At 41.1% G+C, this 26,182-nt stretch overlaps 1 protein-coding gene across 1 annotated transcript; it reads right to left on the bottom strand.

The window, feature by feature from the left end:
• On the bottom strand, positions 1-25,849 carry LOC149315313 (kelch domain-containing protein 1-like). Its single transcript, XM_089522955.1, has 13 exons — positions 25,695-25,849; positions 19,000-19,070; positions 16,116-16,233; positions 14,475-14,593; positions 13,898-13,976; positions 13,508-13,591; positions 13,283-13,366; positions 10,538-10,596; positions 9,972-10,084; positions 8,444-8,516; positions 2,689-2,773; positions 1,910-1,962; positions 1-426 (listed from the first exon to the last, which is right to left on the bottom strand). Exons 1-13 carry the CDS (start codon positions 25,812-25,814, stop codon positions 258-260), a joined length of 1,227 nt encoding a protein of 408 aa, XP_089379081.1. The 5' UTR covers positions 25,815-25,849; the 3' UTR covers positions 1-257.
• Positions 25,850-26,182: the final 333 nt, after the last annotated feature.

Raw genomic sequence — 26,182 nt, forward strand, 5'->3', positions numbered from 1 at the left:
TCATCAATATATTTAACTTTAATAACAATTCAATCAATTGGCTTCTTTGAACTGGTTCAGTAAAATTCAGAAAGTTGTTTTGCACCCTCAGAGTTCCCAAATGGCGCTGCTACATCATCAGGAACTGCTTTGTCACACAACAACAAAACAAAGCACAGTTTGAAGTGTTAGGTGTTCAGCCCATTGAACTGGTGACCATTTTAAATAATCTCCAAGAATAGTCTGTATTGTGTATGTACATCCATGAAGAACTGTTCCTAGGCAACATTGATCTCCTCCTGAGCTTTGGCTTGTTTTCCTTGGCGATAGTTAACAGCAGACCAAAAAGTAATTTTATCCAGCGCTTCCTCCAGAAGTCTAGATGGTAAGCAGGAGATTTGGCTTTCCAAGAGAACAGCATTTTTACCAATGCAGTCAAGGCTTAGTCTGAAAGAAACAATGCTAGAATTACTAAACTTTGCAGCCTAAAACTAAAAATACACAGAAATAAACTGCTTTAATAACGTAAAAATGTTGATATTCCTTCCCCCCCAGCAATATTCATAACTTATTCTCATCCCAATCTGTTTATCAGTCTGGGCATGTTACTGTGGCTCAGCTGAAACAGCACATCAAACCATGGCTTGCACTAATCAAGGGAAGAATCTACATCATAGTTTTAACTTCCATCAGTAAACCCCAGATTAGTGTTTGTATTGTTTTAAAAATCTGATTTGGTTCAGCTTCATAATGTCACTCCCTTCTCCATCTTACAGTAGCACCCTGAGATGGAATAAAGGTGAAAACTGTGTTTTGTGATTGATTTGTGAATTCAGAGGTAATGAAAAATGACAGCACAAACTGTGGCTTTCAAACCAGCTTCAAATGTGCTGTAAGAGCCCCTTATAAATCATAGATTGTGAGCTGATACTGGTTCAGATATAAAGACACAAAGGTTTTATGTGATGTCTGAATGCAGCTTCTTCCTCAGATTCAAGCTCTCATCTGTAATAATGGTATAATGTTGATATAGAACTTTTCCAAGTCTTATTAAATTATTACGTATATATTCCTCAAGAGCCTGTGTGATGTAGTAGTTTGAGTGTCGGATTAGGACAGTGGAAGACCAAGATTCAAATCCATACTCAGCTATAGAAACCTACTGCATGACCTTGGGCAAGTCCTACTCTCTCAGCCTCAAGGAAGGCATGGAAGAACCTGCTCTGACCAAATAGCCATGTTAGTCTGTAATCAGTATGTTAATCAGTATGTAGAGAAACTAACTGAAAGAAAGAACGTGGCCACATAGCCCGAAAAACCCACAAAAACTATGGATGCCGGCCATGAAAGCCTTCGACTTCACATTGAAAGAAAGAAGTTGGCAGCACGAGCTTTCATAGACTTAAGTCTACTTCGTCAGATGCATTTGGTGCTTTGTAAGTAGTCTTATAAAATTAAATCAACATTCCAGTAAATTTTAAACTAAATGAAATCTGAAGAACACAAATGCTGCCCAAAACTGTAGAGGTTTAGACTACAGTCTCAACTAACCAAACTGGCTGGAGGTCGGGTGGGGTGGGGTTTTTCCCAGAGATTGTAGTCCAAAAAGTCACTTCTCCAGGCTCTCCTCCCTGCCCCTGCCATGGGCTCTGTAGGACTTTGCAACTACATTTCCTCTGTTCCTTTCTATACTGGATAACAATCTGCATACAATAAGAAATGACTAGTACATTTTGGTACAGACCCTGACTCCCTCAGAAGAGATCTAAGCAGCTCCAGCATGTGTAGAGCTACAGTCCCCCAGATGTCCTATGTGTGCAGACACACACACACACACACACACACTAGGGCTACTAGGTCAGGACAGCTACTTAATTTTTTTTGGGGGGAGAAGAAGTGCTGATCAACAGTAGCGTCATCTTCAGCTTACCTGAAAAGTGAGTATGGTTGTGTCTGAAAAATCAGTAAATCACTGCAGTGTCCCTAAGCAACAACAACAAAAAATCATTTATTTAAAGATTTATTTCAAATATGGAAAGGCTGCTTGCCTACAAATCTGCTCAAAGCACAGACAGTATAAATCCAATATAGGGAGTGTAATGATAAAAACCATGACAATAAAAATTAAAAGAAAACTCAATATTGCTAATTATGTAGCAGCAACAGGATAAAGACACCCCTCTGACAAGAACAACTAAATCATTTGACTAGATGTGCTTCTTAGTAACTTCATACTGTATGGCAGTTATATCTATTGCTGTAGCCTTAAGTAATGATGCATGTGAACTATAAGCTTAAAAATTAGTCCGTTTATCACAAATGCTATTTCTGTGGCTCATTATGGCTGCTGCCACACTGCAAAATTAATGCAATTTCACACTGCTTTAACTATCGTGGCTTCATCTTATGGAATCCTGAGATTTGTAGTTTGTTGTGGCACCAGAGCTCTGACAGAGAAGGCTAAATATCTCACAAAACAAACCCCAGAATTCCATAGTACTGAGCCATGACACTTAAAGCGCCGTCGAAGTGCAGTGTAGATGCAGCCTGTGTTGATGCATATTAGGGACATTAAAAACTGAATTCAAATAATCTTGTTTTGCCTATTTAAATTAAAATCTGCCATAAAACCAAACATCGTTTTAAATTTCAATGGAAGGCTTTGTCAGGAGCAGTGATGTCATTTAACCAATATATATATGTACTTACTGTGTCTAGGAAATGCAAGTCATCTTTACTTCCTCCAAAGACCATCACTTCACCTTCTTTACCAAGGCAGGCTGTGTGCCACAACCTAAAAAAAAATACTATAGTTAGAAGGAATTCTGAGATAGTTCAATTTTTAAAAATTCTCAATAGTTGTTACTATTGAGTCTGATTACTCAGTATTGCTTGAGTTTTTAGCACACCTATGTTGTAAGGTTCCTTCCTCATTTCCAGCGCACGATGAAGATTTATTGGAATGGAGTGGTCTTTCATAACATGAGTTAACGAACTAGTCCACTCAAATGGATCTTTAAAACATTTTGACTGATTAATCATGACTTAAGAATCTTGTTTGTATGTGCCTTCAAGTTGCCTGTAGTCTTACTAACCATTTATTTACTATGGGTGCACTTGCTCTTTATATCTAGACTCAAGTATTAAGACATTTAGAATGCAGGTATTAAGTATATCTGCAGTTCTAAAACTCTGGTTCAGTGAGACACATTTGGGATAGCTGTTCTTCCCTGAGAACAGCACAATTTAAAATGCCTGTTGTGACCAGTATGCACTTGATCTAAAAGTTCTCCCCCACCCCCAATACTCGTGGGCCACATTCATGGTCTACCAGTCATTCAATATTGTCCTGAAATGGTTGGTAGATATCAAAATGGCAAGAGGGTTCAAACCTTCAGGGTGAGCATGGCAACCATTAAAAACCAAATCACCTGAAGGGCTGGTTTCTTACAAATTCATGCTAAAAGCAGGTGTTGCTTCTTGGAACCTTTGCAGCTTCTGGAGTGCAGACACTAAGAGCTAGAAAAATGCCCCTGGTCAAGAATGATGCCCTTTCCTCATCTTTATGGTTTTCTTAGGCTCATTGTAGGAACTAAGTCTTGTGGACTTTACAGCCTGTGTTATTCCCTCTCAGCTACACAATGAGACCATACCCAGCTGCATTGGAGGGATATGATTTGATGCTCTCAACTGAGGTGGAGAAATTTTGTAAATCCACAAAGGTGGAATTTAAATAGTATTACCCCAGTGACCTCTGGGGGGAAATGTAGAAAAAGTAATCTTGAACAGATACAAGTTTTCCAAAATACGTCTGCATGGGCATGTTCCTTTTATAATCACCCTTCTGGACTCTATCCCACAATAAACAGGGTGCTGTGTTTTCTTGCATCTTCTAAGAGTAGAGCTTTTTCTCTGAATTTTAATCATTTCCAAAAATCACACTCTATGGAAAAAGTCTTTCTGTAAATAGCAGTGCTAAACAAAATAGACATGCATACACAAAGGCATACAATTCAACACATTTCTACTAAAATTATTTTAGAGCTTCACTGCATTACTCTAATTGTTTTTAAAATTAACTGAGTGCAGAATTTGTTTGATTTTACTTAATTACTGCAAAAATAGGCACAAGATACGCTAGAAAGCACTTTTTACTTCATTCATTTCAGAATTATGCACTGTACTCCTTACACTAAACTGTATCCCACCTGTTCTCTTCCTCATACCTGTTCATAGGTCTGCCTCTGTCTTATCTGCAATAGGAAAACTCTGGCCTGGGCTGGATCATCGCAGGACACTGGGAAGCCTTTCCTGCCTGGACTCTGTTCTGTGCCTTGACTCCTAGCTTGAAACCTGAGGCTTTTTTCTACAGACTGAGTTATGTCCTCTCACAGCTGCTCTAACTTAGCACCTAGACATTCTAATAAAGCATGTTATTTGCATCATTAATCAGCTAAACGAACAATAGTCTTTTTTTAAAACAAACCCTCCATCTAGAATAATAGTACCTGATACAATAGTATCTGACACAGTTCACATTATATTCAGTTTTTACATTAGATAGTGCAAGCTTCAAGGTACTTCCTGCCTGTCTCTGGGCCAGGATGGGAGAAACCCAGGATGTGTGGATTCCTCCTCTCACCAACCCAGAGAATGAAGGCTAGCAGAACAGCTATATGAGAAGAAAAATCCAGGGAGAAAAAACCCCAGGAAAGTAAAAAGGTCTTAGCCTAGCAACAATAAGGAAGGCATGATGCAAATCTCTCTAGATGGAGTGTTCCAGAATTGATGCAGTGTCAGTAAGGATACTTCTCTGGTCATCATCTGGTTCACCTCAAACATCAAACAAGCACAGTGCAGACATAATGTTCCTAGCTAGCAAACTATGGTTAGGAAATGGGGGGATGTAGTACAACCTCTATGCTTCTTCCTCTTCACTTTCCTCTCCCGCTGCACATTAATTTCCTTTCCTCTTGTCCCACCAAATTATCATACAGCATTGTGTCTGTACTACTGCAAAAGCAAATGTTACAACCTTGGCTAAAAATAAATTGGCATGCTTTGATGTGAGCTAACCATGATCAGCACGTATACCAACATACTATGGTCCTCAGAAAAGCATTGTGAATGCCTTTTTTTAAATGGCAGGATCAAATGAATAGATTTATTCCAAGAAAGTAAAGAAGGAAATGTTTGTGATAGGAAGTGAAGAGAGGGAGGATGTATGCCTGAAAGGTTCCTTTAACAACCACGGAAAAGAAATTGGAAACATTTTGTCTGCACTGAGATGTAGAGGGACAGTTCCAGTTACAAAACACAAAGTGATGTCCAAGGATGTGGAATCAGCTTGCCATCAATTTCAGAAGTATCTCAATGTCTGTAATTTCATCACTGTTAGCACCCCAATAACTTCAGTAACACTTTTTTCAAAGGAAGTATGTTTTGAGAACCGTAGCCTCAAGTCCTGTAACTTCAAGGTTCTTTTATATCCAAATTCTCTAGACTGGGCCAAATACATAAAAATCACCTACAGGATACTTTATTAAAAAGGTAACACTGGGATATCCCTGGAGACAGCAACTAGTTTTATCATAGGACCCCTTGGGGGGAGCGGGGAGAGAGTGGGGCAGCCGCACCTCCCTCAAAAGCAATGTGCTAGTCCAGTGGTTCACAAACTTTGTTTTGGACTTCATCTCCCAGAATCCCTGACTACTGGCCAAGCTGACAGGGGCTTCTAGTCAAAAAATACCTGGAAGACTTCCTGACTGTTGGCCAATCTGGCTGAGGACTTCTCAAGTTTGGGAACCACTGTGCTAGTCCTTCCACAACAGTTGTTGATCCCTTTCCAAAACACACAGCAAGGAAAGGACACACACTGAAGAACTGATTACATTAGAGAAGTGGGCAAATGCAGCCTTCTAGATGTTCTGGACAGAGACTCTAATAAACTCTTGCCCACTTAGGAAATGGAGACGAATGCTAAGCGTAAAACTCAAGATCGGCCCACCCCCATTTACATGGATCTGTGCACAACTTCACACTCCCACTAGTTTTTTGCACTACAGTTGTTCTTCCATAGCCACAGATTCTTTACCATGGATTCAAGCATCTACGGTTTGAATATATTCCAAAAATATACACATTCTATTGTATGTAAATTTTGTCATTTTATATAAGGAGCCCCATTTCACCATGCTGCTGTATATTGGGAGTTGAGCATCCATGAATTTTGGGATCCTGGAGCCAAACCCCAGTAGATACAAAGGGCCCACTGTACTTGAAACAAACATGAGTGATGAAAATGGGGGGAGGGGGGAATCTTATTTTTACTGAAAATTAAATTTATAGTCAATTATGTAATGTTAGATCTGAAAGGTGTAGTAATATCTACGTACTGCCTGTTTACATTTTAAAGCACTTTACAAGAGGGGGATGATGGTAATTACTGTACTTTGGCTCAATTTGAATTAACCTCTGTGCATGTGGAGGCTGCAATGGTGAAAGAGTTGTGTTCACCTGTGGACTCCGGTCCACCCTTTGGGTTTACAGTGATGCCACACTTGCTTAGGACCTTAACTTTAAGTCCAGTGCACAGACCTTCTTCAAACATGTTTTTATCTGAATGATTAAGTACTCTTTTAATTCTGTGTTCTCTCATTATATTTTATTGCATTAAGGTTTTAACTTTCAAAAATTGTAACTTGTTTGTTATTTAAAATAATCATTAAGTGGTATACAGTCTAAAAAAATAATAGGATAAACACCTGCAATGTCATTCACAACAGGTAGATTCCATAGTTCCCAGACCTGGAAATCACTCGCTCAGGTTTTTAAGTTTACTGCCCCACATTCAACCAATTGCTGTGTCCAGAGAGGGAGAAAATGTTTTATCTGTTACTCTTAAGTTTATGAATCGCTTCTTATTATATGGCGTTATATGGTGTGTGTGTATGTGTGTATACACACACACACAAACATGCATGCATGCATATATACCTTATACATGTAGATGTAATCTCCCTACCTCATAACTGGATGTATTACCCTCACACAAACAGATATTTATTTAAATCCGGCTTCTAAGAGTGCAATCCTAACTACATATGCCTGAATCAATCTCTGCTGAAAACAGTGGGACTCTTACAAATAAATATGGTAGGATGAATATGCAATAAATAGCCTTTCACTTTATGTTTTTGACATATCCAATTCAGTCAAACGTTATACCTTAAATTTCTTCACAAAAATCAGGTAGCTTTTTGGTACCATTTAGCATTAGAGTAGGGGTTCCCAACTTGGTGTGCCCACACCTCTAGGGGGTACAAGATGAATTTCATGGGATACAACAAAGATACTTGTGTTAATTTGGATTCAGTTTTCTTTTGTCGATAAAGACAAAATCTAGGAATCACCTGAATCCACAGGCAGACCTGCAAATCGCAGTCAGCAAGAAAGTTTCATCTTTTGACAAAATCATGAATGAAAAGCAGAAGCAAAGAAGTCATTGAATTTTATGTTGATAATTGGGGTTAATTTTACTCTGTACATTTTTTTCTGACTAAATTAGAATCTAATTGCTCACCATAGGCGCGGGACAGACCATCCAAAAAGGACAGTCTCCCGGCACCTAGTTTTGGTCTGTGGGGAAGCCGCAGCCTCCAGACCACGGGACTTCCCCACGGACCCAAAAGAACCTGCGAAAAGCAGGTTCTTCTTGCAATGCCATTACAACATTGCAGTGTAGCACTCATGACGCCGTAATGGCACCGTGATGTGCAGACACTATGCGTCCAGACGACATGACAGCGCCCGTCTGTACAGGGTGCCACTATTTTGATGCCCTCGTCATGTGCAAGGGCGTCCTTTCCCATCCGTCTGGACCAGGCCTTAGATTGCCTTTTATGCACTAAGTTAAAAGCTATTTTTTAAAGTTCAATTTGTCCACCCGCAGTATTGCATGGTTCAATTTGTGGTTCAAAAATTATAAATTAAACTTCTTCATCTTCAAATGTGATATTATTTTGTAGGGTGTAAACATTAATCAAGGGGTGTAGGGCATAGAAAAGTCTAGAATCTGATGCATTAGAGATACAGACTAAAGTTAAAACACAAACTTTACAATCATTTCACGCCTTAAGAAAAAGATAGTGGCTTGGATTGTAACACTTGGAGCAGACTGAGGGGTTTCTTGTCTCCGCTACCCTATCCCAACTCCATGAAGAGCCATCTTGGAAGGAGAGGGTCAGGTGCCCTTCTATAACAGCACTTGGCATAGCATGGAGAGTGTGGCTGATGGAAGGGAAGGGGTGGGGATCGAGGGCTCTCAACTGGTGCATGAACAGAACTGCCTTTCTATCTGGTAGGCCACAAGTGGATCCACACCTATGCTCTGATGCTGAACTTTATATAATGATGGATTTATACTTTCCTCAACTTCAGCAAATGTTGACTAGTTTTTTTATACCTAGGTCTACTCTTTGGTAAGTATGTCAGTTGTTGCCATTTGTTGGTTTTAACAGCATAAATCCAGCCATCACCTGTAAATAAATAAAGAGCCTCAGATTAATGCTATTTCTTTTGTTAAAAATAAATGATATTTATTGATAAACATATATTTTGTGATGACCATAAAGTGACACTGAATAGGAAAAAACAGGACCATCCTATCCAGGACCTATGAGCAGCTTGTGTGTGGCCAGTGGGGTTTGGCTTCCCCCCATTCCCTGTTTTCAGGCCTATGTTTCTGAAACTCCTCTCCAATAGAAAAAAAAGTTTTACCATATGGCCCAAGGTGGTGGTCACTTCATTACTTGAGTAAAGCAAGCCTCGTGCTTTTTTGAGCTTCTGAGCTTTCCTAAAGCAATGTTCTTCTATGCATGGACTGCAAGTGAATACAAGCTCAATTCATGTAGGTGCCACTTCATCTCTTCATATTATGGCTTTCCCCCCTATTGCCTGGTGAAAACTCTGCTTCACTGGGTAGCAGTGAAGTTAAGGTCAAAGCTTGGAAGATTTATACTGAGTTCAGAGTTGAGCTATAGGCTAAAAAGGTAACTCCTCCAAGCTCTGCTTCAGTTCTGTTCTGGCAGAGGTAGAAAAAATGTTACCACTTTACAGTCTAACTATAAGGAAAAGCATGTCTCCTTTTGGCTTGTGAGGGAAGCTAGGCAGAATTCAGAACAACATTACAGAAGAAAGGATCATGTTATTGATGCTCTTTTTCTAAGGATTAATAATATGAAACATTGCTTTAGAGAGCTGAAAAAATAAACAGTAAGATTCAACAGAACACACAACTAAATCAATGGGATTTACAAAGCTTAACAACTGACCCTATGCCTGTCTACTTGGAAGAATGTTCCACTGAGTTAAATGGGTTTACTAAAGAGGTTGTAGCATGGGTATTAAATATACAATAGTGGGCAAGCCAATGCCACAGGAAGGAATGTTTTCCTACATAGAGAGTGTTTCCTCTATCCTCCCCTTTTAGCTCCTGAAACTGCTTGGAAGCCCCTTCCCAACTTTCTACACTAGATTTTGTGAGCATGTAAAAGGTTGCAGAGGTGATCATCTCCTTCTTGCTCCATTTGGGCCACAGTTGTTCTATCAGTGGGAGGCGATAACTGACCAAAAATCATTGTGAGCCTAAAAATAAAGGTGTTTTGTTGGGGGGGAAAAAGATTTCAGATACAGTACTAAATTTCATATTTAGGTGCAAATGGATCTAAGTATGCCCCACATATTTGGCTCAGAGAGGAAAGGACCAGTAGATCCTACAAGAGTTCTGAAAACTAGTGGGTTTATTGCCTGTTATTTCCCCATCAGTTCATTGGAGAACAGTAGAATATGATCTTTCTAGTTCATTAGAACATCTCGTTCACATTCACATTAACATGCTAGAGTATTAACATTCTAGTTCACTGGTTACATCAGTTACAGTTTGCACTCCCTTGGCACCACAGCTTCAATAATTCTGAGGAAAATCTACTTACTTAAGGGCACATTGTCTGAACTCAGCCCACCAAACAGGAAAAACCTGTCATCTGTTAACGGGGTCAGCGTGTGCCACGATCTGTCTCTTGGTTTTTCTCCATTTGTACAAATTCTAAGTAAAAATAAAAAGCAACCCAAAACAGATATCATTCATGAAACAAATAAAACCATGATTGGGGTGGCAGATTGGGACATTTATGAGGGGCAACTGTTTCCTGAAGCCAGTGCTTAGCATTAGCTAACAGAATGCTTACTGCATGACAGCAATGGAGAGATTTGTAGCTACACTTCTGAGATAGCTGGGATGCAAGCTCCCTTTTGTGCCTTCCTCAGTCTGCAACTAGAGTGAGCTGGAAGGCAGACAGTAGCCAGGAACCAGCACTTTCTCATTTACAACTCAAGAAAGCGTGTGCCCGATTAAAAACACCAATTTTAATGTTGCAGGTTAATGGCTAACACTTTAATGGACAAAAGGGAGGTTTCTTATTGAGGCGTTAGCTTTGTACAAATAAATGTTATGAAACTTGTTATGTAGATGAAAGAAATGACATGAGTGAAAACTTACTTTCCGGACCACACCCAGGTATCTAAATTTAGAGAATGTAAATCGTTCATTCTTGTTTGCTATTTAAAAAAAGAAAGAAAGAAAAGGGCAAATGTGACAATAAAATCTTCCAGCATTCTTTTAAAAGAAAGCAGAATACAAGATCCAGTCCATTTCTGAACGCATAAATTGCAACTTGAGAGGCATGCTCCCTTTGACCTTGGAGGTAAGCACAGGTACAGAATAACATGTATTCTAATCTTGATAAGCAGGATTGTTTTTGTTGTTAATTGCCCTCAAATTAGCTTTGACTTGTGGCAACCTCATGAATGAGAGGCCTGCAGGCCCCCTGGTCATCATCTACCTTATTCTGTTCCTGCAAATTCAGGATGGTGACTTCCTTAATTGACTTGTAATGTGATCTTCCTCTTTTCCTACTACCTTCAAATTCATCAATAAGTATAATCTTTTGTAATGAGTCATGTTGTTCCATGATATGTCCAAATTACAAAGGCCTCACTTTAATCATTTTGGCTCCTAGAAAGAAATCAGGCTTGATTTGCTCTCAGGCCCATTAATTTATTTGGCAGTCCATAATATCTCTAGAACTATCCTTCAGCACCACATTTCAAATGAGCTGATATTCATCTTGTCATCTTTCTCACTGTCCATCTTTCACAACCATATGGAGGAAGCTAGATGCAAGCTGAGTGTCCCTTATCCAGAGATCCAAAATCCAAAATACTCCAAAACCCAAAGGTTTTTTAAAGAGTGGTTGAGAGAGTGACACCTTTGCTTTCTAATTGTTCAATATACACAAACTTTGTTTGATGGACAAAATTATTTAAAATATTATGTATAGAATTACCTTCCGGCTATGTGTATAAGGTGTATATGCAACACAAATGATTTTTGTGTTTAGATTTGGGTACCATCGCCAAGATATCTCAATATATATATATAGTGGACCCTTGTTATACGCTGGGGTTTGGTTCCAACATCCCCTGTGTATAAAAAAATCCGTGTATGCTCAAGTCCCATTAAATATAATGACATAGCAAAATGGTGTCCCTTATAAAAAATGGGAAATCAAGGTTTGATATTTGAAATTTATACCTTTTTGGAACATTTTCAAACCGTGGATGCTTGAATCCGTGTATAAAAAATCTGTGTATAAGAAGGGCCAACTGGTATTTCAAATTCCAAATCATTTCTGCTCCCAAGCATTTCATATAAGGGAGACTCATCCTGTACACACTTTTTTCCCTTTATGCTCCAGCTTTTCTTACCCAAAAGAGCTCTCAGCATAATTGAGGTACAGGTAGGCTTATCTTATATTTGATGATAGTATACTTAGGCAGGATACAGACGGGCAGGGGAAGACGTCTTGGAGGTGTATTCTGCTGAATACGGAGCCTCCAGACCTCCCGCCCCGGGGGCGTGGCTCAGGTGATGGGGCTTCCACATGGGGGGTAGTGAAGACGCCTCACCTGGGGCCGTTTCTGACCCGCAGTTTCCAAACCGCCACCTCGGAGGACGCTGCAAAGAGAGAGGCAGCTTCTGCACGGGCGGCCAAAAACGGGGCTTTTTTTTTCTTTTGCCGGCTGGCGGATGCGCAGCTGCGCAGCTGCGGCGCTCAGCAGCGGCAGCAGAAAGCTTATGTGCACATTTAAAGCGCCCAAGCCCCTTTAAAACTTTTTCCCTCACTCTGCCCAAGAACAATGGTGGTCTCCTGCCAGCTGGTGATCAGCTGGTGTTGGCATCCTTGTCCGCTTGCACGTTGCCAATGTCACCAGCATCATGGATGCCTCCTCTCCTTTGGTCCCCGCGCTCTTGCTGAATCTGCAATGCACAGCCACAGCTGTCGCCGCTGCCACCGCTGTCCCCCTGCCATCCCCCATCACCTCCCTTGTACATATGTAAATATTTAAAGTTTTAGGGGTTTTTATTGTTAGGTGAAAATGGCACAGGAATGTGTGTAGGGGTTCACTTTAAATTCCAAACTTTCCCCGATTCTAGCAGCGCATGCGTACATGTTGCTCTAGGGTTAGGGTTAGGGTTAGGGTTAGGGTTATGAGTCTTAAAATGCGCTGCAGCTGTGCTGCAGCTTCCACACCTGCATGGCAGCTGACGCTGCAATTAAAGCCTGACTGCAAACTGCGCATGTTCCAGGACCCCGACTCATTATGTGACGCAGCAGACACGGAGCTTTTAAATGGGCAACTTAAATTAGCAGCGTAACAATTCTGGCGTACCGGTGCAGCTGCTTACAGACGGAGATGCGCAGCTGCGCGGTATATAGAAAAGAAGCGGGGAAAAGCAGCACCTTTTTAATGCCGCTTCTTCCCGCTTGGGGCGTGCGGGCGGCGTGTTCATGGCAGCATTCAGGTAAGGGCCGTCTGAAGGCTCTACCTTCATGACATCATGAACACATCCCTTTTTGCCCGTCTGTATCCCGCCATAGTCTGTGGACTGTTTCTCTGATACCACAGTTGATGAGGCACAATATTCCTAACATATACCTTCACAGTTTTACAGGTGTGTTAGTTCAGCAAAAATGAGTGGTCATCAAGGGGCCTGAAGCCCTTTGAAAAAGGGAAATAGAAAAGAATCATGCATGACTATCCCCTTCCTTCACAACAGTGTTTCAGCATTTAAATAATCTCCTCTTATTGAATTAAAAAGATCTGTTTGCCCCCTCCCCTGTACTAAATCACACCACTCCCCTATTTTTTTTAAAGGAGTGAACAGTAAACAAGTACAAACCAAAACCCGTCCTCCAAATATGTAGCCTTTATTTTCCAGGACGGCACACGAATGTGCTGCTCGAGGCTGAGGTGGGACTCCATGCTGCAAAGAAAGATGGAAGGATACAAAATATTTCAGAATACTCTTATCAGTCCAAGTGGTTAGCACATGAAATGCAAGACTATGTCTTAAATGTAAATAGATGACAACCAGATAGGCCCAAATGTGCCAAAGTCAACTTACTTTAATTGTTGGTTGATACCAGGTTTTTGTGGTGGTGTCAAAAACATGAACATCATTGTGCCATCCCCAGAACATCTGGCCTTCCTAAAACAGAACAGAATTGGCAGATTTAGAAGAGTAGCAAAAGACATGGAAAATAAGGCTGTTGCAGACCACTAGTCAAGAAGATGATATATTATAATGCAACATGCTTTTGAACATTGGTTGGGGAACATGAGTGGAAGTGCCTGTTGTGACACACTTGTTCCTTATGGGCTTCCCATAGGCAACTGCCAGAACTGAATGCTGGACTAGATGAGCCTTTAATGTCTCGAGCCTTTGGTCTCATCTAGCCCAGGTTTTCTCATTGTCTTACAATAGTATATATATTGATAATGTTACATCTCTTACCCAGAAAGCATCATGAACATCGAACGAGTCACACAGCTCACTCCATTTTCTACAACCATATCCACCAAAATAGATTAGCCTGAAAGGATCAGAAGTAAATTCATCAATTGATTTCTTGCCATTAAACCTAGTCTTTTAGTTGGCTTAATTTTACAACAATTCTTTGGCACTCCTCTTTATTCTCTTTGGGTATAACCCCTCATTCTACACATTCAAGCAGCTACTTGATCAGGGCATTTATGTTAACAATATGCTAGCATTCCTGTAGAGCAAAAAAGCAAAACCAGATTTGTACCTGAATATTTAATCTTTGTAAGTGGGTGAAAATTGCAGCCACTGTAACTTAGGAACATTTTAACCTTATTGTTGGCTATAAGCTGATCCACCACCATGCCTCAGATGTAACTGAAGGGCTATTGTTATCAGCAGAATTCCCATTTTATAAGTGAATGAAATGAAGATCAAGTAGATTAAGAGAACTGGCAAAGCTTATCATGACACACTACAAGAACTATAAGCTGATCTGTTTCCCAGTGAATGCCACCTCCCCGTTTGTGGAATCACCCATGACAATTACCTGTCTTTATACACCCAGCAGGCAAGTTTGTCACGTGGTGTGGGAGGCTGACCTTTAAAATCTGTGATTTGTTTCCACAGATAGGTTCCATTTCTTGATCGCAAATTAACATAATAGAGCTTTAAAGGAAATTAGAACACTTTTAACTTTCAGCGATATTCTGGAAAATCAAACTGCTAACACACATAAGTGGTGACTGAGAACAATGAATATTTAGTAGGCTCAAATCATGCTACTTCTATTCTCTATAAATGAACTGCAGTGCTATCAGTGTTTCTCCTCTGATAGTATTTGTGCTGCATTTAGAATCTGCATTGCCTTTGAATAAAGGCCAAGGTGAGCCATCTGTCATGAAAAAGCTTATATTTTCAACTGCTTGCTACTCCCATTAAAGTGAAGCTGACTGTAGTTTCAATGCCCAAGCTGTTTTTAAAAAGCACAAGGAAATGAGATGCCAACTAGGTTCCACCAGAACAAGAACTACAGTATCAAGTTGCCCATTCCCATTAATTTCAAAAAAGACTGTCTAAATCCCATATACCTAATTTTAATTGTTGGGGATTAGAATTCCTAATTTTAATGGTTGGGAATCAGGATGCCTAGCCCTTTCCCCACAAGAGTCCCATTCCCTGAAAAAGGGGGAATATAAAAGTTAATAAATTTTAAAAAGAGCCATAACTCAGATGAGTCTAAATGAAGAAGCAGGAAACCTGCCTCTTTTGCTTTACTTTAGGGCATAACCTATACAGAAATTAATTAATGTTTTGCCCCCTTTTAAAGGGTTATAAAGGCAGGATACATAGCTCCATTTTGTAGTGTGCTGGGGGTGATACTAAGATTAGGGAGTGCACACCATTCAAATGCTCCCTAACCCTAGTACATACTCTGTATGTCCAAAAGGCGGCACCCTGTACACATGGGCACCGCCATTTTGACACGACGGATGCTTAGCGTCTGCACGTCCCGGTGCCTTTTTGACGCTGCAAGTGCACCATTGGCGCATTGTGGCATCACAAAGGCACCACAAGAAGAACCTGGTTTTTAAGGGTTCATTTTGTTCCGTGACGGAGCTGCACGGTTTGTCTGCTGTGGCTCCCTCACGGAGCAAACCAGGGCAGTTACAGATTTGAGGTGGGTGTTCCTAAACATTGGGACCAATATAGTCTCTTTGTCATCAAAGCTCTGCAGGCCATTAATTCTGAAAGGCAATGTAACACGTTGGGTCATTGCTCACATTGAAACGAATACATTTGGTGCCCAAAAACAGTGGTTAGAATACAAAGAACTGTCCTCATAATTACATGCTGCCAATGAGGTTTGGCCCTTGTACATCAAATATCAGCCCACCCTGCATCTATGGCTAACCATTTTAGAAACTGTGCAGAAGTTTAAAAGGACTTCTGTGGTATTTTAAGGAGAAGGTCCTGCAGCTGAAGTGAGGGGGGGGGGGGTAGTGTAAGAGTTTACTGGGTGTGTCCAAGCTAGCTCTCTGAGCCTTGGTTCAGAATCTTCAAAACCATATGTGTGCTAAAATGAAACCAAAACATTGCTCTAAAGACTAATATATAGTCTCAATAGTGTATCCTTAATCTTCAACAGGCTTCTTCATTGGAAATTTCTAAAAATAAAGGAGTCCAGTACCCGGTTGCTGTATCCTTTGTCATCAAATCCTCCAAAGAGGTAGAATTTTCCTTTAATGCAAGACCCACAACTTCCAGACATGGATGGAGGTAACTCCCCATTCATTAAGTGCATCGACCTGCAGTTCAACAAATACCAGAAATCCCAAATTTTTATTCAGAGAGTAAAGGAAACAGCAAAATCAAATGAGGAAGTAATACCTTCAGAAAGAAAGAAAAAGCAATTTGGATCGTTTTGAGGAGAAAAACTCTTATTTTACTAATTCCATATAGTTTCTATTTATCAGAGGAATCCTGCCTATAAATACCTTGCAAAAATGTAAACAGAAGCTCTAACACTAAATCCATTCTGCAATATGTAGTTATGCTGAGGACAAGAATCCAAAATTGCAAGTAAATAAAATGTTAGTGTTAGAGATGTGTAATATTTGAACAAGAGGGTATATCCACAGTACACAATTATAGCAGCTGGATACCACCTTGTCTGCCATTGTCCTATCCTTTGGAAGCCCAAAATACGTAGTTTCATGAATTACTTATCATTCTCTGCCAGAGAGAATGTGCTGAAGCAGTGCTACTCTGAGTGGTGGTCTGTGGATTGGTACTAATCTTGAGCCATCAAGTGCCAGTCTGTGCTGAGTCTCCAGAAAAGGAAGAGATCAATGAACACCAATATGATACCAGTCCTTGACACATTAGAAAAATAATTGCTAATCCCCCACATCCGATAGACTCCTCTAGTGCAGTGTTTCTCAGGCTATGCCACCAAACTACAAATTCCATGATTCCACAGGATACGTGGTTAAAGTGGGATCAAACTGCTGTAATTGTGCAGTGTGGATACAGCCTTAAATATGTCAGTTATGTCTTACCAATAGAAACTAACATTTCACATACCAGCTATATTCCAAAAATATACATACTAATAAGTAACTACTTGTATTATTAATTAATCAACTAATTACTAAACATATATAACAAAACAGTAAGATGGCAAGTTTAAGAAACATAAACATAATTAAGATGTTGATGAAGACGCCCGCTTACTGTTACTCCTTAATTTTGATCCATGTGGGAACCAATGACATTGCAAGGCATAGAAGGGGATGGGTTGCACCTCACAGCAGTTGGCAGGTACACTTTTGCTAAGAGTCTAAAAAATCTGGCCAGGAAGGCTTTAAGCTCAGTTATGTGGGGGAAAGAGACAGTATTTTGGAGGGCAAGAGTTCATCAGGCCTGGAGATAATAGTCTGACTGTTATAAAAAGAACAACAACAACAACAACAATATCCACCGCTGCTGGCAGGTGATGTTATGAGGACAAGTGAGAGGGGGAAGTCTATGGGCTCCGTTAAACAAAGGAATCCATATCGTAACAATGATATGCCATAGCCTCCCTTCGGTACCGTAGATAACTTTGGAATACAGTATTTTAGATTCCCGAATTCCAGATAAGGAAGGTTCTACTAGATGCAATAAATTTGGTAAATAGACTTATTAACTATTTTTTTATATAATCAAAAAGGAAAATGTTTTGACAATAACAATAGTGTAAAAACACTGGTTTTTACATCATCATCATCATCATCATCATCATTATCATCGCCCTGTTTCCCCCCAAAATTGGGATTCAAAGCAGTTTACAGACTACAAACACAGTTCAATTAAAAACTAACAAAAGTGACAAAATGGAATTAAACTATTACAATATTAAAATAGATCATTTGTTTAAAAATAGAATACAATTAAAAAAAATACAAGCACTTTAAAACCATACACTTTAAAATAATACAATTTAAAATAAAAAACAACCCCAGGTTTAAAACTTTAAAAAACTTTATATTTTAAATGCCTGTTTGAACAGGAAGGTCTTAGCCTGCCAGCGGAAGGACAACAAAGAGGGGGTCATTCTGGACTCGCTAGGAAGGGAGTTCCAGGGTCCAGGGGCAGCCACAGAAAAGGCCCTCTCTCACATTCCCACCAACTGTACTTGCAATGGTGCTGGGATGGAGAGAAGCGCCTCTCCTGAGGATCTCAGGGCCCAGGCCAGTTCATACATGAGGATACGGTCTGACAAATAGCCTACACCTGAGCCATAGTGGACTTTATAGATTATAACCAGCACAGTGGAGCAGTTTCAACAGGGGCATTATGTGGTCTCTGTAACCTGCCCCTCTTAACAGCCTGTCTGTGGCTCTTTGGACCAGCTGAAGTTTTCGAGCATTCTTCAAAGGCAGCCCCAAGGAGAGTGTGATACAGTAGTCAAAACATATATATCAAGGTATATATCATCAAGGCCAGATCTGGTATCTCAAGGAAATGGTGCAGTTGGAGCACATGCTTTAAATGTGGAAAAGCACTTCTGATCACTGCAGATACCTGGGCCTCCAGGTTCAAAGCTGAGTCCAGGAGTACCCCCAAACTGCAACCTGTGTATTCAGAGTGTAACCCCATCTAACACAGGCTGGATCCCTATTCCCTGATCTCCCTTTCAACTGACCAGGAGCACCTCTGTCTTGTCTTGTCTACGTAACCTCTTGTATATTTTTATTCTGGGAACTGGGTGACCTTTAACAAGTCACACTCTCTCAGCCTCAGAAGATGGCAATGGCAAACCCCCTCTGAAGACACTTGTCAAGATTTATCCTGTGACAGGGTTGCCATAAATTGAAAATAACTTTAAGGCACACAACAACAACAAACAGAATTTACAATTGGATTAATTTCATTTGGTAAGAGCAGGGATTGTTGCTTGTATACATTGTTGGTTTTACTGTATTTTATCAGACATCTGCAATTTGTGATGTTAGATATTTGCAATTTGCAACATCTTAAATGTAGTAAATACTGTAATACAAATAACTAATAAAAATAATGTGACTTACCACAATCCATTATTAATTTCATAGATCCAGAGTTCATCATTAGGTAAATAAACTTCATTTTCTTCAACTGACTGCAGCAGAAAAGGTATAGAAATTTTTAATTGGTGTCACTGAAAATGTTTATTTTCTATAAACCTTTTAATATACTTTACATTTCAAATTCTAACTGCTCAGCAAGTGATTTGGACAGCTGAAGAACGTAAGAGTAAACCACACAATATTCTCTCTATATATCAAAGAGTTTCATGAGTTACCTAAGAGTCACTCATAGTTTATATCACTCTCCTAACCATTTTAGACCTTCTTCATCTCACAATACAGAAACCTTTGTGTTCTTTTTGTGAATGAAAGCCTCATTATGACAGACAGGCAAGAGAAGTACATGACAGATCTCTCAAGTAAAAAAAATGAAAGGCTTCCTTCCCCCCCCTTGTGTATCACAGGGTCATAAAACCACAAATTTCTCTTGCCTCTGGCTATTTGCCCCCTCCTGTTGTTTCCTAAGCTTGGCTTCCCACAAGATTCCCATTCCCCTCTCAATAAACCAGCCATGTCATTTTACATCATGTCATCATTACATCATATCATCATGAAAGAACCGTGCATCTTTTGTTTTTTTTGTTTTTGCATTTTTCTACTGCCCCTGATATATGTATTTTTTACTTTATTGTTTCCTGTTCCTGTCTTTGTATTAATGGTTTTAATTGCTGATGAATTTTACCTGTATTGTAATGTTTTTTATAACTTTGTAAGCCGCCCTGATCATTTTTTTGGAAGGGCGGGGTAGAAATAAAATTTATTATTTATTATTATTATCTTGATTGTCCTGATTGAACCTGTATTCTGGACAAGAGGCTTCTGTCAGAACAGAGTATGGAGAAACAGAGTGGCTCCCAACTGGCAAAGGGGTCAGGAAAGGCTGCATTCTATCACTCTAGTTGTTTAACCTGAATGCACAAAATATTGCACACAGAGCAAGCTTAGACTCAGAGGCAGGAGGTGTACAGATCAGAGGAAGGAACATCAACAACTTAAGATATGCAGAGGACACAATACTATTAGCAGAAAACAGCAAAGACCTGGAACAATTACTAAAGAAAGTCAAAGAAGAAAGTGCAAATGTAGGCTTAATGTTGAATATTAAGAAAATAAATATAATGACCACTGAAGATCTACATTAATTCTTCCTAGATGATGACAAACTAGAAATAATCAGGGTTCCCATATAGTCAGGGTTCCCATATCTTGGATCATCAAGCATTGATCAGAATGGAAACTGCAGTCAAGAAATCATTAGAAGACTAGGGTTGGGAAAAGTAGCTGTGAAAGAACTAGACAAGATCCTAAAATATAAAGATATACAACAGAACACCAAAATTAGAATCGTCCAAGCATTGGTATTGCCCATTGCCACGTATGGATGTGAGAGCTGGATAGTGGAGAAAGCCAATAAAATCAATTCATTTGAGGTGTAGTGCTGGAGAAGAGCGCAGAGGATCCTGTGGACAGCTGAAAAGACAAAGAAATGGATCCTTGAACAGATCAAGCCTGAAATACCCCTAGAGGCCAAGCTGGTTAAATTGAGGCTGTTGTACTTTGGCCACATCATGAGAAGACATGAATCACTGGAAAGACAAAAATGCTGAGGAAGATGGAGGGAAGCAGAAAGAGAGGAAGACCACATGCCAGATGGATGGATTCAATCAGGGAGACCATGGCGCGTTACAGAGCACCCAAGAAGGGCGCTCTGCCACCGCCGCCGGTTGCTACATCCGGGAACTGCAGCGGCCAAACTGCCCGGCTCCCGGGCACAGCAAGAAAGAAGCACCGAAATGGCACTTCTTTCTGGGCCCCGGAAGTGGCGCCGTGAGGCGCTAGTCATGCACTTGCGGCGTCACTTCCGCTGCGCAACGTCCGGACGCTATGCGTCCGCGACATCAAAATGGCAGCTCCCGTGTGGACGGGCACCGCCATTTTGTACGGACTCGGTCCGTACTAGGGTTGAGGGGCGTCCTAACACGCCCCTTTCTAACCCTAGTACGCCCCTTCGGCGCGTCTGTAACGCGCCCATGGGCCTGAGCCTGCAGCACCTGAGCAGGGAAGCAGAGGATAAGGAGGCTTGGAGAGGTCTCATCCACAGGGTCACCATGAGTCGAGGTTGATTTAAAAGTAGTTAAGAATAACATATACACATTTCAAAAATAATTAAACAATTGATAAAGTTAAAAAAGTAAACATTAAAAAGACTACAACTCATTAAAAAGACAACATAAAAACCTTTAGAACAGTACCACAAGCATGACAATCCCACCCCGGTCAGTTTCTAAAAGTCTGATGACACAAGAATGTTGCTGATGGAAAGCAAGGACAGAGCTATCCCAGGTTCCTTGGGGGGAGGGAGTTCCAAACTCTGGGAGCAGCCACCAAGAAGGCTCTCTCCCTTGTTCCCAGCAAACAAGCCTGAGAAGGGGGGGGGGGGGCAGAGAGGAGGGCCTCTCTAAATGGTCTTAAAACCCTGATGGGCTCATAAAGGGAGATACTGTTTTTCAAACAGCCTGGACCCAAACCATATATGGCTTTATAGGCCATCACCAGCACTCTGAATTGTGCCTGGAAATGGATTGGCAGCCAGTGGAGCTGTTGCAACAAGGGAGTTGTTGTATACTCCTTGTAGCCAACCCTAACTAGCAATCTGGCTGCAGCACTTTGGATCAACTGAAGTTTCTGAGCACTTTTCAAAGGCAGGACCACATACGGCTCAATCCAGTAATCCAGATGGGATGTAACTAGGGCACGTGCCATTGTGGCCAGATCTGACTTCTCCAGGAACAAGCTCAATTGGTATTATTATTATTATTATTATTATTATTATTATATCCCGCCTTTCTCCCAACATAGGGACTCAGATTGACTCAACTGGTAAACAAGCTTTAGCTGTGCAAAAGCACTCCTAGTTACTGCTGAAATCTGGGCCTTCAGGCTGAGAGCAATATCCAAGAGTAATCCTAAACTGCACATTTCAGGGGAAGTGTAACCCCATCTAACACAGACTGAATTCTTATTCTTAGACCTGTCTTTTGAAATGATGAGGAGCACCTTTGCCTCAAGCTTCAATTTGTTTGTCCTCATCCAGTCCATTAATGATAACAGGCACCAGTTTAGGACCAAATCAGCTTCCTTGGCTTGTAATAAAAAGGAGTAATAGAGCTTGGTATCATTAGCACGGAGTGTTCCTTCTCCACACTTTTCTTCATACACAGGGCTATTTATGGAGTGGGCTACTTTTCAGGAAAAGCTCATGTTACACTGACTCTGGCTGCATCCCCACCGTAGAAATAATCTAGTTTGACACCACTTTAACTGCCCTGGCTCAATGCTATGGAATTCTGGAAATTGTCGTTTGTTATGGCACCAGAGAAGGCTAAATCTTCTCTCACAAAGTCTCACAAAACTACACTTGTTCTAACAGTATAGTGTGACAGAGCCCCAAAGGCATTTCCTCTTGCTGCAGGCAAACCCTTTTTCATTTCAGTATTTTTGAAATATGTAACCATGCCAGAAAAGCCTTTTTTTAATGGGGCGTGTGGTGTTCTTTCTAAAACTTGTGTATGTTTTCAGCTAATTTTATATTGTTTTAAACTGCGAACAGTATTTTAATTGTTTTTACAAATTGCACTGTAGATTTTAGTTGATTTTCTTCTGTGATTCCTACTTTGGGAGAAAGGCAGCATAAAAATATAATATAATTAAATAATACATAAGATAAAATATTACAAGCTGTGAGGTGGCTATTGGTCTGGAGGAACCACCGAGCGAGCAATCAGTGGCCCAGTTAGAAGGCGAGATGATGATGATGATGATGATGATGATGATGATGATGATGTTTTATATTTCCCGCCTCTCCCTGCGGATCGAGGTGAGATTACAACATAAAAAATTACAAAACACAATAAAAAGTTACACTAACCCCTAAACCTCCCACCATTAAAATTAATAAAAAATTCAACAATTGAAACAATTACATCAGTAACTTGCTCTACAATAATCAAAATAGAATGGACCGTTAAGGCGGATGGGGCTATCCTTCTTCGGAGCTAGGCCCTTGACGTAAACTCAGGGCACATACATCTACATTGTGGAAATAATGCCGTTTGACAACATTTTAACTGCCATGGCTCCATCCTACGGAATGCAGGGATTTGTAGTTTTATGAGGCACCCACACTTTTTGGCAGAGGGAAGGCTAAAGGCCTTGCTGTTGTTAACTATTCTTGAGTCAACTTTGACTCATGGCAATCCTGTGGGTGATACACCTCCAAGACCTCCTGTCCTGAACCTCTCTGTTCATGTCCTGCAGGCCTAGGCCCATGTCCTCCTATCTGGCTTGCAGTCTTCCTCTCTTTCTACTGTCTTCCACCTTTCCTAGCATCATTGCCTTTCTTAATTATTCATTTTTGCTCATTTGGCCAAAGTACAACAGCCTCAGTTTAGTCATGCTGGCTTCCAGGGATAGTTCTGGCTCGATCTGGTCTAGAACCCACTTATTAAGCTTCTTGGCTGTCCAGGATATCCTCAGCACTCTTCTCCAGCACCACATCTCAAATGAGTTAGCTCCAAAACACATTGCAGAAATAATCCAGTTTGAGACTGCTATAACTGCCCTGGCTCAGTGCAAGGGAATCTTGGGAGTGTTAGTTTTGTGAGATATTTAGCCTTCTCTGTCAGTGAGCTCCGGTGCCACAATAAACTACAATTCCCAGGATTCCCTAGCTCTGAGCCAGGGCAGCTAATGCTATCTCAGACTGGATTATTTCTGCAGTGTGTTTTGGATCTGAGTTTTTCTATCAGGTTTTTCCACTGTCCAGCTCTCACATCTGTAGATGGTGATGGGGATTAAAACCGCTTGGACTATCCTCCTCACATTAGTGTTCAGAGATGCATTTTAGGACCTGGTCCAGTTCTTTCACAGCAGCTCTTCCTAGTCTTCTTATTTCTTGACTTCATTTGCCGTTGCAAACAGTATTTGATCCTAGGAATGGGAACTCTTTGACTATTTCAGTGCTCTCTTTATCTAGAGTGAATTCTTGTAGATCTTCTGTGGTCATTATTTTTGTTTTCTTAATGTTCAACATTAAGCCGATCTTTGCATTTTCTTCCTTGACTTTCTTCAGTAATTGCTCTGAGTCCTAGTTGGTTTCTGCTTGTAGTATGGTGTAGTCTGCATATCTTAGGTTGTTGATTTTACTTCCTCCAATCTTCACTTGAGTCCAGGCCTGTTGCAAGCTTGTTTTCTGCTGCTCCAGAGACTAGAACAAGGAATAATAGTTGCAAGCTGCAGGAAAAAAAGATTCCACCTCAACACTAGGAGGAACTTCCTGACAGTAAGGGCTGTTTGACAGTGGAACATACTCCTTCCTTGGAGAGAGGTGGAGTCTCCCTCCTTGGAGGTCTTTAAGCAGAGGCTGATGGCCATCTGTCGGGGATGCTTTGATTGAGAGTTCCTGCATGGCAGAATGAGGTTGGACTGGATCAGGGCCCTTGGGGTCTCTTCCAACTCTATGATTCTATATTTTCTTCATACAGGTGGAATAAACAGGGGGATAGTATGCAACCTTGCCTGGACTTTGCCAATTGGGAACCACTCTCTCATGGCAGCCTCTTGTCCCAGGTACAGGTTAGGCCTCAGGACAATCAGATGTACTGTATTAGCATTCCGTTTTGTCTGAGCGCATTCCATAGCTTTTCATGATCTGCGCAGTCGAAATGCTTTGCTGTAGTCGATAAAACACAGGTAGACATGGCATAGCGATTTGAGTGTGGAGCAATAACCCGGTTTGGCACTGCTTTAACTCTTCTGGCTCAAGGCTATGGAATTCTGGGAGTTGGAGTTTGTGGTGGGCCCAGAGTGGAGCAGAGCTCCGGTCCGGGCCCCACTATAAACTCCAACTCCCAGAATTCCATAGCCTTGAGCCAGAAGAGTTAAAGCGGTGCCAAACCGGTTATTGCTCCAGTGTGGATGCAGCCTGGGTGACCTTGGGCAAGTCACACTCTCTCAGCCTCATGGGAAGGCAATGCCAAACCTCCTCTGAACAAACCTTGCCAAGAAACCCCATGATAGGTTTGCCTCAGAAACTACTCAAAGGCACACAACAACAACAACAACATATTATTATTATTATTATTATTATTATTATTAACCTTTATTTATAAAGCGCTGTATATAGTGCCAAAACACACTGCAGAAATAATCCAGTTTGAGACCTGGCCCTGGCTCAGTGCTAGGGAATCCTGAGAACTGTAGTTTTGTGAGGCATTTAGCCTTCTCTGTGAGAGAGCTCTGGTGCCACAATCAACTACAACTCCCAGGATTCCCTACCAACTGAGCCAGGGCAGTTAAGGCGGCCTCAGACTAGATTATTCCTGCAGTGTGTTTTGGCCCATACCCGAAAAGCTACAACTCCCTGGACTCCACTGTATTATTTCTACAGTGCAGAAGAGTGGCTTCCCAAACTGGGCTCTTTAAGGGGTTTCGGACTCCAGCTCCCAGAACCCCCGGCTATTGGCCAACATGGCTGAGGCTTCTGGGAGATGAAGTCCAAAAGCTCTTAAAGGGCAAGGCTCTGTCTTGTCTCCCATAAATAATAATACCCTTTTTCCCCACAACCCCTCGCGCTGCCCCCTTTGGGTCTTCCTTACCACGTATCCCCCCCACACATAGAGACAGTCCCCATCCACCGCGGCGCAGTGCCCGCTCCGCTCTTCCGCCACGGAGAACTCCTCAGGCAGGGGAGGCACAGGCGAAGCGCCCGCCGCCATTTTAGCTGACAGGAGTAAGACAGCAGCGGCGGCGGCGGCGGCGGGCCTTCGTTGCCACGGCAACCGCGCTCCTCCTTCGAGCCCCCTCCCTCCTCCCAAACTGGCGCATGCGCCTTCCGCTCTCAGCAGTTGGCGGGAGAAAGTGGAGGATGAGGAGATGAGAAAGAGATATTTGTTTTGGTTATTTAACGCAGCTATTCAAACGACATATTTACTTTATTCAGTCTTTAGTATAAGACATAAACATGCAAAAACATTATATATATATATATATATATATATATATATATGATTTATTTATATTTTCCGCCTCTCTCCCTACGGATCGAGGTGGGGTTACAACATAAGTAAAAATGCAGAAACACAAT

This window comes from Sceloporus occidentalis, unplaced genomic scaffold (genome assembly GCF_023333645.1).
Source record: "Sceloporus occidentalis isolate IW3139 unplaced genomic scaffold, rSceOcc1.0.p SCAF_4, whole genome shotgun sequence".
Lineage (NCBI taxonomy): Eukaryota > Metazoa > Chordata > Lepidosauria > Squamata > Phrynosomatidae > Sceloporus > Sceloporus occidentalis.

What these genes read in the sequence shown, in the direction of transcription:
- LOC149315313 (XM_089522955.1), bottom strand. Translation starts at nt 25,814, where the DNA reads ATGGCGGCGGGCGCTTCGCCTGTGCCTCCCCTGCCTGAGGAGTTCTCC. An exon ending in ACAAAGGATACAGCAACCGG is followed by an intron (nt 14,594 to 16,115) that starts GTACTGGACTCC and finishes TTTCCTTTAAAG; the next exon opens with CTCTATTATGTTAATTTGCG. An exon ending in CAACCATACTCACTTTTCAG is followed by an intron (nt 427 to 1,909) that starts GTAAGCTGAAGA and finishes TGTTTCTTTCAG; the next exon opens with ACTAAGCCTTGACTGCATTG.